General features: G+C 36.5%; 1 protein-coding gene across 1 annotated transcript in view; it reads right to left on the minus strand.

Moving 5' to 3' along the window:
- Nucleotides 1-20,820, minus strand: part of C9 (complement C9) — a 78,759-nt gene that overhangs the window by 23,634 nt on the left and 34,305 nt on the right. The window contains exons 6-8 of the mRNA XM_002815511.4: nucleotides 7,982-8,239; nucleotides 3,354-3,594; nucleotides 450-578 (exon numbers count right to left, since the gene is read on the minus strand). Coding sequence (XP_002815557.1) covers nucleotides 450-578; nucleotides 3,354-3,594; nucleotides 7,982-8,239 — 628 coding nt within the window. The remainder of the gene's footprint in view (nucleotides 1-449; nucleotides 579-3,353; nucleotides 3,595-7,981; nucleotides 8,240-20,820) is intronic.

Below are 20,820 nucleotides of genomic sequence, written 5' to 3' on the forward strand. Positions count from 1 at the left end.
CCAATTTAAAGTTAAGGATGAATTAGGGATTTCAATTTAGATGGAAGGTGGAGTTGGGGAAATGGTTTTGGCCTTGTCCTTTGTTAATGGATGCACGAACATTGTCACTTGCTTATTTGGAAGCTTTGTTAAAATTAGGGTGAAGAAAGGAAACTTTTTATGAAGATACTTTTTTACTATTGCCATAATAAGTATACAAGTCTAAAACGACTACCGTGTGAATCACACCCCCTTGAGTTGTGTACTGTACAACTGGCACAATAGCGATACTGGTGAATACATGTCCGTGGGCCATCTGTGTTTATAGTGGTTTGAAAACCGCTTTAAATATAAGATAGTTTTTAAGCACAAAGAGGATAGACAATTAAGAGGGCTCATTGCAAGAGGGCAGTGCTCATTGACATCTACCCCCAGGCTTTACAAAATCTAACAAGTGAGGCCACACTTACCAACTCTACCCTCTCCCCTCTTTACACAATCGTCTTTATTAACTTTAGCTCCAGCAGAGATTCCAGAGAAATCCAGAGATACATCCAGATGATACCCAAGGCATCTCTTTATGTCTTTTAGTTCAACACCTGTTTAATGAATTTATTTGGAAATTATTAGATAATGTCTATCAACATCACAAATAAATTCCAATTTTGCTATTTTCAAGAAACATCCTTACTTAGGTTCCTATATACCATTACTAAATTCAAATGTGCCATCATGTTTGTCCTGCTTTGTCCTCATATTAGATTATAGTGACCTCCTTTTGACTTTGCTTGTCAACTTAATGGCAAAGGACACATTAAGTCTACCACATGGTTTAAAGGGATATAGGTCAGACTATGGTGGTTATAGTAAAGTCTTTTATCTGTAATAACAGAAGAGGGACAACAATGTCTCACATATATTGAATGCTTATCATGTGTCTGGCATCCTTCTAAGCATTTTGTGTGCTTTAACTAATTTAATCCTCACACTGGCCTTATGAAGTAAGTCCATATTGTCCTCATTGTACAGATGAAAATATGGAATTGCAGAGCAGTTGAATAACCTACTAATGGCTCATTACTCAGCTAGTAAGTTTGGATTTGAACCCAGAGCTGTCTAGCTACTAAGCACTTCTCTGTATCAACTTCATAATTTGGATGAGATACATCAACATCTCCTGATCCTCTTTGGAAGACTCAGTTCATCCTTAATGTAGCTGGTTCATCACTTTGGACAGATGGCTGATGTATGTGGCCACTTTGTTTTCATCCTATGAATGCTACTTGGTAGATATCAGTCTTGGAAGCTGACTCATTATGGTGTGTAGATGCCCAAACAGTTACTAGAAAGAAAAATCCTAATATTTTCAAAGTCTATCAGTTATTATCTGTTTTCGCAATTCAGAAAAAAATAATTATTCCTTTATTTTAAGGGTAAACAGCCCAGACCACAGTTCACTGACAATGTCAGTTTTTGCCATTATTTATCATTTCTTATTTCATACACGCAAACACACACACACACACATACACACAAATTTGTGATTATTTGTTCTGGGAGCCAAAATGCTTTATGAAAAAGGAAAGAAAAAAATGAAATGAGGTTAATCACGGGGGTCTACAAGGAGTATCGGGGTAGACATCTGGGGGCATTTAGGCATTTATTCATCTATCAAATATTTCTCATGCACCCACAATTAGTGAGAAATTAGAAACTATCAGGTGGCATTTCCCATGGGAAGGGAAGAGAGAGGATAAAAATCGAAGACAATACTAGAAATCCATAATTCTAGATTTCTAACCTTATCCTTAAGAAGTGTGAGGACTCTGCTTCTGAAGATGAGGGTGAAAGATAACCTGGGTGACCCAAAAGGGCTCAGATTCTCTGCCTTAGCAGTGGACACTCATGTCCAGACATCTTAAATTGAGGCGGAGGACATGGCTTGGTCCTCAGATATTGGCACTGGAGAAGTGAGAAAGAGCACTTCCTCTTCAAAGTCGCTAGAATTGACCTGATGATCCTTGTCTATTAAGGCTGGAAGGTAAGTAGCTTCTGAGTTATTCAGGATTAAAGATCTCATCCTGTGGAGTTTTTCATCAAAGCAACTCCTAGTCTGAAGATTTCTTTGTGTTTTGATCACCACTCATAAGCCTTTCTCTTCTCATTTTCAGGTTACTCAAGACCTGTGTCCTCTTATACCCTTCCCTTATGTGATATCTCCATCAATATAGCTTCCAGGTGGAGCTCACAGCAACTTCACTATGCTGTGGATGTAGCCCTGTGAAAGTGTAAGCTAAGTAACATTACATTCCACTCCCCCCAGGAAAGCTTCTCTCTGCCCAAAACAAGACTGAGGCATCAAGACCAGCTGGTTCTGGCTATGTCATATTTTGTTATCCATAAAGTATTTACTGACCTTGGGGAGACTATCAGGCTTTTACGTCATAGTTACATTCCACCCTTCACTTAACACCTGACACCTTGACACTGACCCCGTAAAAGCCATTAAAGTGGTTTTTAGCAACGCTTTCCTCCCTAAGAGACACACCTATAGTTACAAGGGCAGAGAGGAGGCATCCTGGCATCCATCACCTCGTTAAGGAATATTATAACTAGCCATAATTACTCACAACATGAATGATTACAACTTATTAATATAGTCACTTTGCATTTACTTTTTTCTTAAAAGACTTAGACGAACCCTTTAGGCCAGGCTGATAACTATGTATCAGTAGGCCTATCTTCTATCTATGACAGACATTGATAATTAACCATGGCCCTTTTCCCCATGATTTCCTCATGACCAGAAACCTACTTAACATGAGCCCAATTTAACCACCACCATATAATGAGAAGTGTCATCACATGAGGTAAAACTAATTTTCCACCCTTGCTTTAAGATGTTAGATTTATATGATAACACTGCTTCTTCTTTTCCCTCTAAAAGAAAATTTAGAACAATATTTTCCCTCCAATATTGAAGTACACTCTGGAAGATAACTGTGATATAGAAATTGAACTAGTCTACTGATTAAGAAGTAGGTTATACAAATTATGTCTGTACTTTCTTTCACCTTTTGTTTAGTATTTCACTAAAAGTACCACCTTCTAATAGATGTGAAGCTGCAATACAATTGATCCATCTCTCAGTGCTACTGCTGAGTAGAATATGACGAAGTCAGCTTATTTGAGATGGAAGTCAATTTGCTATTTAACAGGGTTTTAGGTGCCAAAGGTCAGGAAGAGAGTCCTCTCAAAGGAACAGGTTACAGGGCTTTGCATTCTTAAGACTTTAACCATTGAAAGAGGTTTGTGAACAAAATAATGTTTGGTCAAAACAGTATTTGAAGTCAGAGCTCTGTTTCTAGGCATACCTTTCCGGTCCATGGAAGTTTTATCCAAAACATATATTAGTTCATAGAGTCCTCCTAGAGACCCAGAGCTACTGTAGTGAGTTCCATAGGTTTCCAAAAAGGCAAAATATTCTCCCTTTTCATAGGTAGTTGGCAAAGCTTTTATATCATCCACGAAAGTTGTTGTGAGCACAACATCGCGATTTCTCATTACAAATCTTCCCAGATGAATTTCTCCTTTTACATGCAGAAACATTTTTTCCTGTGTTGTAGAGCAGATGAAGAAGAGAAACATGTGTTTTATCCACCATTTCAAATGAAAATTTATGAAATTTAGAACTTCCATAGGCACTAAATGTTTTAGCAGTGACCATGAGATACCACTCTAATCCACCAGAATGGCTAAATGTAAAATACTATCAACACCAACTACTGATGAGAATGTGCAGTGACTAAAACTCTCCTACATTACTGGTAAAATTAGATAGCCACTTTGAAGAGCTGTTTAGCAGTTTCCCATAGTGTTGAATACACATTTGCTTATGACCAGCCAGCAATTCCACTCCTATATATTTACCTAATAAAAATTTTGTTCACAAGAGTATCTGTATAAGAATTTCATGGCAGCATTAGTCAGAATAGCTTAAAATTGAAAACATCTCAAATGTCCATCAAGAGAGGAATCAATAAACAACCATAGCATATTAATACAATGGAATTCTAATCATCAATAAAAAGGAAAATAAAACTACTGATACATGTAACAACACAAATAAATCTCAAAAATATTATACTGAGTAAAAGAAGTCAGACATAGAGGAGTATATCCTATATGATTCCATTTATATGAAGTTCTAGACTAGGCAAAACTAAGCTGTGGTCAGATAAATCTGGTCAGTGGTCACCTCTTAGGTGGTAGGGAACTGAAAAGCGCATAAGGAATTTTTCTTGGGGTAAGAAGCCTGAGTGTCTCTTCATGATGGAATTTTCTTGGTGTGATGTTCTTTAACTCAATGTATTTTAAACATAGATCTTAAATAATTCCCATCTAAATATGCTGTTGTGTCTTCTATGTTAAAACATTTAAAATATTCTCTTGCTAAAGGAGGTGGCTACTCTAATGTACATAATTATCAAAACTCATGAAACTATACACTTAAAATCTTTGCATTTTATTTTATGAAATTATACCTCACTAAGTTTTAAAAACAACAGTGGAAGGAAATGGAGATATTATTGATAAAGCCCAATCTTGCTATTATGCAGATGAGAAAACTAATTTAAAGATATCAAGTTATTTGGCCCAAAACATATGAATAATACTTGACAGCATTGATACTAGAAACCTAAGTCTCAGGCCTCCTTGTCCCTTCCAGTCCACCCAATCAATTTTTAATGACAGAGACAGGACAGACAATATTTTGAAATGTTGAACTCAAGCCAGCCTAAGCAACTCAACAGTTAAATGTTTCCAGGGCTGGGGCTGATGGCTTACCTTTCCCGGAGAAAACTAGGGCAGTGAACTGTGTGATTCAATGCCATAGCTTGTCCTGATGAAAACTAAACTACAATTGACACCCACAATTATGCAAATGGATCTTTTGAGGGTCTTCTAACAGCTGTGGTTAACATATGATGATTATGTGTGGAGTTTAAAATATTTTATTTCTTTTTAAAGGTGTATCTTGTGGTATATGAACATCATACCAAACTATCTGTGTTCTAAAGCACATTGCTGTCATCACGATTTAACTTTAGGTGACAGTGGGTGATCCAGTCTTTAATAAAAATCTTAGCCTGTATGTTATAGGTCATATGAGCTCTTCATCTCCTGACTTGCACAAGAATTCTCAAATATGCTTTATTCAAAGCATATTTGGATTTCTTTTCAGTTTTGCTAAAACTGGGAGGTATATCTTGGGATTTGGGGTAAGAAAGACATGTGATGTTCTTTGGGTCAATTTACTTCAAAGGTAGCTCTTAGCTCATTACCATCCAAATATGCAGTTGTTTCTTCTATCTTAAAGCAACAAAAAATTTCCCTGGCCTCGCTTGCCTGACCAGCCACTACCCATTTCTTTGCCCTCACTAGAAGCAAAATTTATTCAGTTTTCTATACTGTATATTTCGAATTCTCCCCTTCCCAGTTTTTCTTAAATCTAAATTATACATGCTCCTGACCTCACTACTCCAACAAAATGTCTCTTATCAAGGTCTCCAATGACTTTCATAATCCTAAAGCCTATGATCACTTCTTAGCCCTCATCTTCTTAGCCCTCATCTTCTTTGACATGTTAGCACAATTGACACAGTTCATCACTCTCTTCTTCTTAATAGAGACTATTTTCTTGTCTTCTAGGCCAGTGCTTCTCAAACTATAAAATGTGAACAAATCACCTAGAGAATCTTGTTAAAATGCAATACTGAGTCAGGTAAAATGCAATTCTGGAGCACAGTCTAAGATTCTAGCTTCCCAGCGATGCTGATGCTGCTGTTGCATAGACCACACTCTAAGTAGCAAAGTTCTTGGGCACTTTTTGGTTTCTTTTACTTGTTTTCTATTGAAATTCCCCAAGTTTGGTATTTGATTGTATTCTATTTTCTGTGTACACTAACTCTGTTAGTGACCCCATGACTAAGTCAACAAGTCAATGTATAGCTCAATTCCAGGTCTTTTCCCCAAACTCCAGCCTCATAACACCAACTCCTACTTGGCATTGTCAATTGGATGTCTAATAAACACCTCAAACTTAACCTAACTAAAATTTAACTACTGGTTTTCCTCTCCAAATCTGCTCTATCCGAAGCTTTCTCCATCAGCAACTCCATTTTTCTAGTTGCTCAGGCCAAAAACCTTGGACTTATGTTTGACTCTATAATTGTCCTATCTGAACTACCATCATGTCTCACCTGGATTCCTTCAGTAACTTTTAGCAAGACTCCTTGCTTTGGCTCTTAGCACCTATGATCTCTTCTTGACAGAATACCTTGAGTAATCATTTAAAATATAATAGGGAATGTCAATCTTCTATGAAAACCCCTCAAGTAGGCCGGGTGCGGTGGCTCACACCTGTAATCCCAGCACTTTGGGAGGCCGAGGCGGGCAGATCACCTGAGGTCGGCAGTTCGAGACCAGCCTGACCAACATGGAGAAACCCTGTTTCTACTAAAAATACAAAATTAGCCAGGCGTGGTGGTGCATGCCTGTAATCCCAGCTACTTGGGAGGCTGAGACATGAGAATTGCTTGTACCTGGGAGGCGGAGGTTTTGGTGGGCCAAGATCACACCATTGCACTCCAGCCTGGGTAACAAGAGCAAAAATCTATCTCAAAATAAATTAAATTAAAATTTAAAACCCTCAAGTGACCTCCCGTGTCACTCAGAAAAAAAAGCCACATTGAATGGACTTTGAAGTTCTTCATGATCTGATTCAAGGTAACTTTTCTAATTTTTTATCCTTCTGATTCAATTTGACTAACTTTTATCACACCAGGTTTTTCCTACATTAGAGACTTCTCTAACAGTCCCTTCCATCAGATAAATAATCTGAAATCTTACTCTTTGGCTATCTCCTCTCCTCCAAAGCTTTGGTTAGCTCTCATCTCCATGAAGCTGAGCCTGAGCTTCCTTTTTAATCATGCCACCTGCAGGCATCCCTGCTTTCCTTCATGTTACTCTAATTTTCCTTGTATCCCACAGCACTTAATACTTTCTAAATACCATATTACTTCTTTTTTGCTATTATATGTATTATTTTTGGCTGTCTCTTTCTGTGGAGCTTTCAACTCCATGAGGACACAAATTTTCATCAGCTTGGTTCACAAATATATTCTAAGTACCTAGGCCAGATAGGTCACAATTAAATATTTGTTGAATGATTTAAAGAGTTTTCCACCTGTACACTTGAGTGGGTATGCATGTAAATAGAGAGGTAATGTACAGACCCATACAAAACAATTATGTAGTTAGGCATAATATAAGTTCTAAGAGTGAATTATGATTGTTAATGTGGGAGAAGCTTGTCTAAATAAGTGACTGTGGTATCAGAAAAGGAAGAATGAGCATTTTACTGGCATCATGCTGATTACAGAGAGTATATTTTATATTTATTCCAACAGTGGTAGAACAAACTTCAAAATCTGGCTAAATATTTTAAAAACCACATTTTCAAAGTCTCAAATTAAACGTATGATTACAAAGTAATCAGACCAATTTTATGTGCATGTGTATAATTTCATAGCATCATTTCTTTAGAGACACAGTTTGTAGTTAATAAACAGTGATCATTCTAGGTAAGGCATTGCAATGAATTACCAGAATTCTTCAGTATAATTCTTCATTAAAATTCTGATGATCATATAAATTGAATGGTATATTACCACAATCTCAGTCAAAAAATGCTCTAAATTCTTAATACACATTTTCTGCTCACTACCACCAGACATATGATTCATTTACCACTGCCAACGATTCTATCAGACTTTTCTCCAGTTAGTATTCTTTCTGACATGCCAGCTACATATTTGAGAATTTGATCCATGTTTCTTTTCCTTTTTATGATTTCTATTTGCTCTAAATACTTAAAATAAAGAGTCTGGTTAGTTTGGAACCTTTCCATTATATTCCTATATTAACTGTTTGGTCTTACCTTCTTTGAAGAATATGACAAAAATAGTTGGTAAGTTTCATTTTTGGAGTATGAAAACCGAAAACTACCCTTGCCATGTAAAGAATTTGAGGAGGCTGTTTCCTCAGATTTTTCAGCTTTAACTTTATTTGCTTCAGTGGGTGTAAATTTTAGAGATATATCTGCATTAAAATTTGATGTCTTCTCTTGGATGATACTTTTAAATGCTTGAATTTGTTCTTCATAATGTTCGGTTCTGAAATTTTTCTCGCCTTTGGTCTAAAAGAGAATAAAAAAGTGTTGTTAAAAACAAGATACGAAACAAAAGGAAAAACAAGCAGAACAGAACCAAAGAGAAATCAAACAATTCTTTGAAAGGCAGTAGAACAAAGGAGTTAAGAGCAAAAGTGATGGAGTCAGATTCCTGGGGTTCAAATACAGACTCTGTCACTTTGAAGTGATTATGCTATAATCTCTGTGTGCTTAGTATGATTCTTAGTCTATAAAACAGGGATATTCATCATACCTAGCACAAAGGTTCTTATAAAAATTTAGTGAGATAATGCATACGAAGGACTTATAGTATAGCAAACTTTTTTTTCAACTTATTTTAAGTTGTGGGGTACATGTGCAGGATGTGCAGGTTTGCTACATAGGTAAACATGTGCTATGGTGGTTTGCTGCACAGATCAACCCATCACCTAGGTATAAAGTCCAGTATCCATTAGCTTTTCCTCCTGATGCTCTGCCACCCCTACCCCCAACAGGCCCCAGTGAGTGTTTTTCCTCTAACGTGTCCATGTGTTCTGATCATTCAGCTCCTACTTACAAGTGAGAACATGAGGTGTTTGGTTTTCTGTTCCTGTGTTAATTTGCTGATGATAATGGCTTCCAGCTCCATCCAAGTCCCTGCAAAGGATGTGATCTTGTTCCTTTTTATGGCTGCATAGTATTCCATGGTGTATATGTACCACATTTTCTTTATCCACTCTATCATTGATGGGCATTTGGGTTGATTCCAAGTCTTTGCTATTGTGGATAGTGCTGCAATGAACATATGCATGCGTGTATCTTTATAATAGAATGATTTCTATTCTTTTGGATATATACTCAGTATTGGGATTACTGGATCAAATGGTATTTCTGCTTCTAGATCTTTGAAGAATTGGCACACTGTCTTCCACAATAGTTGAACCAATTTACACTCCCACCAACAGTGTAAAAGCGTTCCTTTTTCTCTGTAACCTTGCCAACATCTGTTGTTTTTGACTTTTTAATAATTGTCATTCTGACTGGTTTGAGATGGTATCTCATTGTGGTTTTGATTTGCATTTCTCTAATGATCAGTGATGTTAAGCTTTTTTTCATACATTTGTTGGCCACATGAATGTCTTCTTTTGAGAAGTGTCTGTTCATGTCCTTTGCCCACTTTTTAATGGGGTTGTTTGTTTTTTTCCTGTAAATTTGTTTAAGTTCCTCATAGACTCTGGATATTGGATCTTTGTCAGATGGATAGATTGCAAAAATTTTCACCTATTATATAGGTTGCCTGTTCACTCTGATGGTGGTTTCTTTTGCCGTGCAGAAGCTCTTTAGTTTAACTGGATCCCGTTTGTCAATTTTTGTTTTTGTTGCAATTGCTTTGGCATTTTATGAAATCTTTGCCCATGCCTGTGTCCTGAATGGTATTGCCCAGATTTTCTTCTAGGATTTCTATAGCTTTTGGTTTTACATTTAAGTCTTTAGTCCATCTTGAGTTAATTTTTGTATAACATGTAAAAAAGGGGTCCAGTTTCAATTTTCTGCATATGGCTAGCCAGTTCTCCCAGCACTATTTATTAAATAGGGAATCCTTTTCCCATTGCTTATTTTTGTCAGAGTTGTTGAAGATTAGATGGTTGTAGGTGTGCAGTCTTATTTCTGAGTTCTCTATTGTGTTCCATTGGTCTATGTGTCTGTTTTCGCACCAGTACCATGCTATTTTGATTACTGTAGCCTTGTACTATAGTTCGAAGTCAGGCAGTGTGATGCCTCTAGCTCTGTTCTTTTTGCTTAGAATTGTCTTGGCTATATAGGCTCTTTTTTGTTTCCACATGAATTTTAAAATAGTTTTTTTTTTCTAATTCCATGAAGAGTGTCAGTGGTAGTTTAATGGCAATAGCATTGAATCTATAAATTACTTTGGGCAGTATGGCCATTTTCACAATATTGATTCTTCCTATCTGTGAGCATGAAATGTTTTTCCATTTGCTTATATCCTCTCTGATTTCCTTGAGCAGTAGTTTGTAGTTCTTGAAGAGGTCCTTCACTTGCTTTGTTAGCTGTATTCCTAGGTATTTTATGGGATTTTTTTTTAAGCAATCGTGAATGGGAGTTAATTTATGATTTGGTTCTCTGCTTGCCTGTTGTTGGTATATAGGAATGCTAGCAATTTTTGCCCATTAATTTTGCATCCTGAGACTTTGCTGAAGTAGCTTATCAGCTTAAGAAGCCTTTGGGCTGAGACAATGGGGTTTTCTAAATATAGGATCATGTCATCTGCAAACAAAGATAATTTGACTTTCTCTCTTCATATTTGAATACTCTTTATTTCTTTCCCCTGCCTGATTGCACTGGCCAGAATTTCCAATACTATGTTGAATAGGAGTCATCAGAGAGAGCATCCTTGTCTTGTGCTGGTTTTCAAGGAGAATGCTTCCAGCTTTTGCCCATTCAGTATGATATTGGCTGTGGGTTTTTCATATATAGCTCTTACTATTTTGAGGTATGTTCCTTCAACACTAAACTTTCAGTTAAAACTTTTTTTTTTTTTTGCCAACCTGGCTATTGTCAGGTTGTTGTCAGTGAGAGGCTTGTTATATAAGTGGTTCAGTTCCCTTTTCAGAGATCTTCTGAATTAGGTGTAACTCTTGTCTGGGAAGGAGACACCTGTATCTTCAGACAGTGTCATGGACTGGATTTAGTATTGAGTGGTTGTTCTGCATGGGAAACCTAAAGTTATTACTGTCTCACGAAAAGACTGAAATGTATATAGTTATCTTTAAAACAAGACATGTTGAAGAAACTGCCTAGCATAACAGGGAAAAGCAAACTAACCATTGCCACTTCCCTACTTAGATCCTTCCAATGTATTTCTAATGACTTTAATATAGTCTAAACTAGATTTATTTCTAGTCAATCTCTCCCTGACTGTGTGTCAGACATTTAGCTGTTCCACATCCCATGCTGTTCTTACCATAAGTCCCTTTTATGCTGCTTTTACTTTCTAGAATGTTCTCTTACTCTTTCCCCCCAACCCTCCCATAGCACAGACATCACACACACTCCCTCTCACACATACACACAAAACATAGGCCTCGGGTTGATTAATTCCCACTCCTATTTCAAGTCTTACCTGAAACATCACTTCTTTAGGAAAGCCTCTCCTGATATAACAGACTAACAAATATTTTTGCTACAAGCTTTTATGGCTCCTCTTTTAAAACAAAATAAAATGAAAACCACTTCTTGTATAATTACTTATTAAATAAAACTTTAGCGTTTGACTCTAGCTACATCCCAGCACCCTATAGATACAGGGTCCAGGCTTAACCAGTGCCAGGCCAGCCTCCATGGCCTCAGGCCCGAGGCCAGTTTTACAGACAAAGGTTCCAGCCTCAACTCAGGCTTTAGACAGGCCCAGAATGAGGCTGGTCCCTGTAGCCCTAGACTCAGGATTTTACTTGCAGACTAAGACTCCAGCTATACCCCAATGCCAGTTCAGCACCCGTATACCTCAGCTTCAGGCCAGCTTCCATGACCTCAAGTACCAGACCAGCACCTGGGACTCAGTCTCAAAGGCCGATCACTACAGACTCAGGCTCCAGTTTCACCCAGTGCCAGAATGGCCACTGAAAAGCCAAAAATCAGGCATGAGACCAGGGATCCAGCCTCTAGGGCCATCCCAGTGCAAAGCCAGCCCTATTGGCCCCAGGCTCCAGGCCAGCCTTCATGAGTTCAGGCTCCAGGATGGTCCTTACAGCCTCAAGATCCAGTGGACCCACTGGACCCAGGATCCAGGCCCACTTCTGTAGACTCCAGTGCTAGGTTGACCTCTATGGATACAGGCACCAGGCTCGTTCTGGCAGACCCAAGCTCCAGGCCTTCCCCAGTGAACCAAGGAACCAATCACGTCTACCCAAGGACTCCAGCATCAAGCCTGCTTGTGGACCATGCCAGATGACTTGCCCAGAATCTCTGGACAAACTGATTAATGAAGGGTTATCCCTGCTGAAGTCAGTCTTTAAGAAATGGAATAAGTGCTTACTTCTTCAAAGGCATAGATATGCATGGTCACAAAGATCACACATAATCAGGGAAACATGACATCACCAAAGGAACAAAATAAAGCACTGGTAACTGACCCTAAAGAAGTGGAAATTTACAAACTGCCTGATAATGAATTCAAAATAATTAGCTTAAAGAAGCTCAGTGAGCTACATGAGAATACAGACAGAAGACTAGATGAAATCAGGAAAAAAATACATGAACAAAATTAGAAGTTCAATAGAGAGACAGAAAGCATAAAAAAACACAAACAACCAAATTTAGGGAGTTAAAGAACATAATTAGGGAGTTAAAGAACACAGCTGAAAAATTTCGTAGTAAGATTCAATAGCAGATTCTATCACACAGAAGAAAGAATCATGAGCTCAAAGACAGTTCATTTGAAATTACCAATCAGAAAAACAAAAAATTAAAAAGAAATAGTGAAGAAGTCCTGTGGGAACTATGGGGCACCATCAAGTGAACCAGTATATGCATTATGGTGCCCCAGAAGGACGAGAGAAACACAAAAGTGTAGAAAGCTTATTTAAAGAAATAATGACAGCAAGTTTCCCCAATGTGGAGAAAAAAAAAGGAGCACCCAGGTCCATGAATCCCAAAGAACCCCAAATAGACTATATATGAAGAGATCTTCACTTAGACATATTATAATCAAACTCAAAAGTCATACAATAAGGAGAATTTTGAAAACAAGAGAAGAACAACTCGTCACGTATGAGGGAGCTCACATAAGATTACTAGCAGATTTTTCAGCAAAAGCCTTGAATCCAGGAGAGAGTGAGATGATATAGTCAAGAGTACTGAAAGAAAAATAAACTGCCAATCAAGAATAGTATACTTGGCAATTCTGACCTTCATAAATGATGAAGGAATAAAAAATTTCCCAGAGAAACAAAAGCTGTGGAAGTTCATTACCTCTAGACCTTCCTATAAGAAATGCTAAAGGGAGTTCTTCAAGTTGAAAGAAAAGAATGATAATTCATAACATAAAAAATTTATGAAATTATAAAATTCACTGGTAAAATTAAGTACATAGTCAAATTCAGAATACTCTAACACCATAATGATGATGTACAAATCAAGTATATCTGTAGTATGAAAATTAAAAGACAACACTATTAGAAATAATAATAGCTATAATAGTTAAGGAATATACAATATAAAAAGATGTTAATTGTGACATCAAAAACAAAATGTGGGGAGGAAAAGTGTAGAAGTTTTAAAAATGTGATTGAATTTATGTTGCTAACAGTTTAAAATAGCCTATTATAACTATAGATATTTTATGTAAGCTGCATGGTAACTCATGAAAACCACAAAGCAAACACCTATAACAGACACAGAAAACATAAAAGCAAAGAATTAAAGCATATCAGTACAGAAAATTATCTAATCACAAAGGAAGATAGCAAGAGAGGAAGAAACAACCAGAAAGAACATACAAAACAACCAGAAAACAATGAAAAAAATGGCAGTGGTAAGTCCTTACCTACTGATAATTATCTTAAATGTACTCAATCAAGAGATGCAGAGTAGCTAAATGGATTAAAAAGCAGGTCCCAACTATTATATATGCTGCCTAAGAGACTCACTTCACCTTTAAGTGCCAAAATAGAGCAGGGATAGCTAAACATACCAGATAAAATTTTGACTTGTCAAAAACTGTAAGAAGAGACAAAGAAAATCACTATATAATAATGAAGGGGTCAATTTTGCCAGAGAATATTTAAATTTCTAGACACCCAACATCAGAGCACCTAAATGTATAAAGTAAATGTTAATAGATCTGAAAGGAGAGACAAACTGCAATAAAATAGTAGGGGACTTCTCAATACTCCACATTCAACAATACACAGGTCATCTGGAGAGAAAATTGTTAAGGAAACATTGGAACTGAACTACTCTTTAGTCCAAATGGACCTAACAAATATACACAGAACATTCCATCCAAAGTAACATAATACATGTTTTTATCAAGCACACATGGAACATTCTCGTGGACAGATCATATATTAGGCCATAAAAAAAGTCTTAAACATTTTGAGAATATTAAAATAATATTAAGGATCTCTTTTGATCACAATGGTATGAAGCTAGAAATCAATAACAGGAGAAATTTTGGGAAATTCACAAATATGGAAAAATTAACATGTTCCTGAACAATAAATAAGTCAATGAAGAGATTAAAAGTTTAAAAATATCTTAAAATAAATAAAAATGAAAACACAACATCCCAAAATTTATGGGATGCAGCAGAAGCAGTTCTAACAGAAAAGTTTATAGTAATAAATGCTTACATCAAAAAAGAATTTCTCAAATAAACAATCTATTGTTACATATTAAGGAACTAGAAAAAGAAGGGCAAACTAAGCTTACTAAACTAAAGTCAATTGAAGTAAGAGAATAATAAAGATCAGAGCAGAAATAAATAAAATAGGTAGTAGAAAAACAACAGAAAAGGCCAACAAAACCAAGAGTTTGTTTTTTAAAAAAGAAACAGAATGAACAAAACTTTAGCTAGGCTAACTCAGGAAGAAATGAGAAGACTCAAATAAAATCAGAAATGAAAAAGGAGACATTACTGTTGGCTCTTCATATTTGCAGGTTTTGCATCCATGGATTCAACCATCATTGGATCAAAAATGTAGTTGGGCCTACAATGGTTGCATCTGTACTGAACATGTACAAACTATTTCCCTTGTCATTATCTTCTAAACATGACAGTATAACAACTATTTAAATAGCACTTACATTACTTAGGTATTCTAAGTAATCTGGAGATGATTTAAATTATACTGGAGGCTGAGCATAGGGTATATGCAAATACCACACCATGTCATATGAGCATCTAAGAATTTAGGTATTTGTGAGTGGTCCTGGGACCAATTCCTCATAGATACTGAGGGACAGCTGTACAACTGATACCACAGAAATATAAATAAACATAAGATATTACTATGAAAAATTATGCACAAAGAAATTGAATAACCTAGAAGAGATGGATACATTCCTAGAAACGTACAATCTATCGACTGAATTATGAAGAAATAGAAAATGCAGACCATTAATGATTAAAAAGATTGAATCAGTACTACAAAAAGTCTCTCATGAAAAAAAAGCCCAGAATCTGAAGGCATCACTAATGAAGTCTACCAGATATTTAGAGAAGAACTAATCCTAGACTTTCTTAAAATATTCCAAAGAATTGAAGAAGAGGGAATATTTCCAAATTCATTTTATAAGACCAGCATTACCCTGATATCCAAGCCAGACAAGAACACTACAAGAAAAGAAAATTACAAGCCAATATCTCTGATGAACATATATGTATATATATCTTCAATAAAATATAAACAAACTGAATTCAGAAATATATTAAAATGATCATACACAATGATCAAGTGAGATTTATATCTAGGATGCAAAGATAGTTTAACATATGCAAATCAATAATTGTGATACACCACATTAATGGAATGAAGGATAAAAATTATATGATCATCCCAATAGATGTAGAAAAAGCAGTCAATAAAATTCAACACAATTTAAAGATTAGAAAAACTCTCAACAAATTAGGTATAGAAGGAATGTATCTCGACATAATAAAGGCCATACACAACAAGCCCACATTGACCACTATACTCAGTGGTTAAAACTGAAACTTTTTATCAGACGTCAGGAACAAGACAAGGATGCCCACTCTATTTCTGTTCAAAATAGTACTAGAAGTCTTAGAGCAATTAGGCAAAAGAAAGAGATAAAAGGCATTTAACTCAGAAAGGAAGAAGTAAAATTGTCTGCAGATGATACTCTTTTATGTAAAAAACCCTAAAGACTCCACCCAAAAAACAAAACAAGACAAAAAATGTTAGAACTAACAAATTCAGTAAAGTTGCAGGATACAAAATCAACATGCAAAAGGCTGTTGCATTTCTACTCACTAGCTACAAACTATCTAAAAAAGAAACTTTTAAAAATACCATTTACTACAGAATTAAAAAGAATAAAACACTTAGGAATAAATTTAACCAAGGAGGTGAAAGAGCTGTATGATGAAATTCATAAAACATTGATGAAAGAAATGGAAAATATACAAATCAATGGAAAGATATCCAATATTCATGGATTGGAAGAATTAATATTGTTAAAATAGTAATACTGCCCAATGTGATCTGCAGACTCAATGCAATCCCTATCATAATTTTATGTCATTTTCCACAGAAATAAAAAGAACAATCCTAAAGTTTGTATAGAACCACAGAAAATCTCGAATGGCCAAAGCAATCTTGAGGAAAAAGAACAATACTGGTGGCACCATGCTTTCTGATAGAGGGGGTGTAATTTGTAGGCACCTGCACCTGTGTGTGAAATGACTAGAAAGGAAATGGCATAAGGCAAATATCAACTCAGCAGTGCAGAGGGCCACTTTCAGATATAACAGATTGTTGGTCAGGGTATCAGTTAGGATGTTGTTGAATGGCTCAAGAAAAAGTAGCTTTTCTCACTATGCCAGGATGGTAGTGGCGAGTACAGCCTGAAACTCTGAGGATGGAGTCATCCCAGAAAGCATAGGAACGAAAGCTGAATTGGGAAATGCAAAAATCCATCCATGCAAAAAGAAGTCTAGGCTCAATGTTAAGCATTCAGAAATGGACCAATACTTGTAAGCATCATAGAGAGAAAAGCAAAAGTCTTGGACGAGAGACCAAGGGGCAAGATTACAGAAAGCAGAAAAACACAAAGATGGAAGCAAGTTTCTTTATGAGTACTGAATAAACAGATGTTGGAGAAGCTAGATTCAGAGAGAGAAAATCAAGGGGCTTGCATGTTCTAGGAAGCAAGACATATTATAAGGGTCAGTTGAAGTTATCCTGTTTAAGAACTTGTTCATATAATGCTCCTTGAAAAGAAATAAACATTACTTATGGCACTAAAAATCAAAGAGATAGACACAATCAAGAAATATTTCAGAGTTCAAGTTGTGGAGGTTTGGAGAGCAGTTGTAAATAGAGAGCACGTAGAGAAAACTGTTGAAGATGTCATTAAAATTTTATTTGTACAAATGGATAATAAAACCATAAACCACATATTAGTTATTATTATCAAAGCCATCTCTCACTAATTGAGAGAAGAAACCTATGAAGAACAGATTCATTGTAACCTCTTGAGGCACCCCTCTGCCAGAACCATCTAGCCAAGCTACTGTCACATTCTTAACTCTTTAGCCATTAAGTTTTGGGGTAATTTGACAGTAAAGGATAACAAGTACAATCCATCTCTATTGTCTATAGAATATTTTTTCTCTGCCTAAATCTTAAACGTTTGTGTGCTCTAGGACTTCAGTCTCTATGTTCTTCTCTTCTCCCTCATTGTACACTTCTTGGGTAATCTCAGGCACTCTCAAGAATGCAATGATCGCCAGGCGTGGTTGCTCATGCCTGTAATCCTAGCACTTTGGGAGGCCGAGGCAGGCGGATCATGATGTCAGGAGTTAGAGACCAGCCTGACCAACATGGTGAAACCCTGTCTCTACTAAAATACAAAAATTAGCTGGGCACGGTGGCGCACGCCTCTAATCCCAGCTACTTCAGGAGGCTGAGCCAGGAGAGTTGTTTAAACCCTGGAGGCAGCGATTGCAGTGAGCCAAGATTGCGCCACTGCACTCCAGCCTGGGCAACAGAGTGAGACTCCATCTCAAAAAAAAAGGATGCAATGATCATGTGTATGTTAATTAACACCTAGATCTCTTTTTATAATTTAGATCATTCTCTCCATTTTGATTCAAATAATCTCCTTGTAGGATAACTCCATCTAATTTCATATAGACCCTCAAACTCAAAATTACCAGCATTTGAATCATTATCTTCTTAGAACCCACTCCTTCTTTGGTAGATTTCCTGCACATCCAACTTCCCACATCTCTTTTGATGGCCTATAATTCACTGGTTGTGTGTGTGGGGTTTTTTTGTTTTGTTTTTTTGCTTTCCATTTTTATAGGTTCCATCTATAGAAAGTTTAGTTTGTGATAGGCACTATTCGAATCACTTTACAGTTATTAACACATTTGATCTTTCTGAAACCCTGTGAAGTGTATACTATTATCATGCCATTTTCTCATGGAAATTGAGATCCAGGAAATATAACTAAGTTGCCTAAATTCACATAGATGGAAAGTGGAGGAACTTACCAAAATTTAAACCCAGAGAATCTTAATTCAGAACCTTGTGATTGATCATAGGCTGTACTGTCTCCAATTTATTAATAATTTCTTAATTCTTAAAATGTTGGATTTTATCTCTTCTTCTTCATTTCTACTATTACAGACCCACATTAGCCTTTTGTCATCTGCTTCTTGGACCATAAAATAGCCTCCTTCTGTTCTCATTACCTCTTGTCTTGTTCCCTTAAAATTTATTTCCACAAAGCACAAAGTTCTAAAATGAAACTCTCAGTGTCTTGCTCTCCGGAGTGGCTCCCTCATCATGCTCAGGACTATGCTCAGTGTATTTATTATGGTACATGAGTGCCTTCATGATTTGACCCCTGCCTATGACTTCAACCTTGAATGTATGAGTTTATTTGTAGAACAGAGTCCCCTTCAAGATAGCAGTTTCTATAGGGAAAGACTACATATTTTCCACTTGAGAAACATCAACATAGGACAAATGACCAGGTATGTAATAAGCTTTATCTGCTGCTAGATTTTCTAAATGGGCTTAAGTTGTCAGTAGAAAGAATAGTTGGAATGTGTATTAAGGCTCTGCTTGCAATTTTGCTGTCAACTTTAATGGCAATTCCAATTAAATATTTGTTCTTTGCCTTCATTAGAAATATTAACTTAGAGTGTTAATATGCTGGCATGAATTTTTTATTCATTCAATAGGCATTTATTTAGCATAGTATACAATATTAATTTTTCAGGATTCTGTGGTAAATAAAAGACTGAGATAGCAACCAAAAAGCACGTATTATACAGCAAAATATATACCAAAATAGAGAAAAAATCAAAGCATATTGCATTTATTTGTAGGAGAAGCATTTTAGAAGATGGAGGAAGCTGAGGGTGGAGTGGCAATCAAAAATCAGATCAGGAATGACTTTGTACTCCTTGCCAAGGAGACTGACTACTACACTGCAGGCTATAGATAGACACTCACCAAATTTAAGCTGCAAGGAAAATGATCAGATTTATTATTTTTACACTGAAATGTAGGGAATGAATTGAAGTTGAGAAAAGCTAGAGGCTATAAACTAAGAACACGATTTTGAGTCATTCCTACATGAGAAGTGATGGGAGATTAAGAGAGTGGCAGTGGGAATGGGGAATAAGAAACAGATTTAAAAGAGATTATAATAATAGAACTTGAAGATTGATTGGATATTGTGGGTTTTGAGGGAAATGAGTCTGTAAAGAATGTCTTAAGGAGGGATTTCAGGTTTTGAGTTTGATGACTAGGTTGATACTATTTCCACTTACCAAGACAGAGAATTCAAGAGCAAGAAGCAGGAAATTGGGAGTAAGATTGGTTATCAGCTGTAGGTATGTTGACTCTGTGACAATGGCAGACAACTGGATATACAAGCATCTAGTTCAGACAGAGATGTGGTCTGGAAATATAGGATTTGTATGCAATCAGAATAGAGTGAAAATTGAAGCCATAGGAGAAAAGGAAAAGGAAATCACTCAAGAAGAATATATAGAGAGAAATCAGTGAAGCAAGGTAGGAACTCTGGAAAGAGTTCAATACTATTTAAGGATTCTCCAAAAGGGAGCTCAAAATAAGCTTGAGATAGGCTTGAAGAGGGTTGAAAAATGCATAGACACAAGATAACGAGAGTGGGGAATAAATGCAATGACATATGTTGAGATAGCAAGTGTAGACAACATGGGTATATAGAGATGAGAGAGGTTTCTTCATTTGTTTCTTTATAGATGAGACCCTTGAAAAATACTTATATATGAAGGCCAGAGTGGAAGGAAAAAGAAGGAAAGGTTGAGTGGAGGCTTAGCAGAATGTCTAGCAAGGTACTTGGAGTGGGATCCAGGCTAGGGAGGAAAAAGAATAACTTCCTACTGAGAGAATAGGAGGATGTAAAGAGGGACTGAGTAGCAAAGTAAGTGCATAGAATAACTTCGAAGAAACAACTGGGAAAGCTCCTGCCTATGACTTGGGTATTCTCTGTCAAGTTGTGGCTAATGTCATCTGCTGAACCCAGGATCAAAATGGTGAGTAAGAGTAAGAGGCTTGAGGGTGTTGCTGAAAGATTGAGCCTGCTCCTGTGAAAAACGAGAATGAGGAAAGCCTCAGAAGGTGTTACGGACCTACTGAACAATGTGGAGGACTCAGTTGAAATTATAATGCTAGCCGTTTTTGTGTGAGCATAATATTCTCTTTAGTGTTCAGCAGTGTAAATTTACAAGTAGGGCAGAAAACAATAAGGTTCATGCCAAATCAGAGTTTTTCTGGATTGTAGGAGGAATGGAAAGCAAGGACATTGCTGATATTGGCAAATGTAGTCAAAATGGATCCAGC

This window comes from Pongo abelii, chromosome 4 (genome assembly GCF_028885655.2).
Source record: "Pongo abelii isolate AG06213 chromosome 4, NHGRI_mPonAbe1-v2.0_pri, whole genome shotgun sequence".
NCBI classification, from domain to species: domain Eukaryota; kingdom Metazoa; phylum Chordata; class Mammalia; order Primates; family Hominidae; genus Pongo; species Pongo abelii.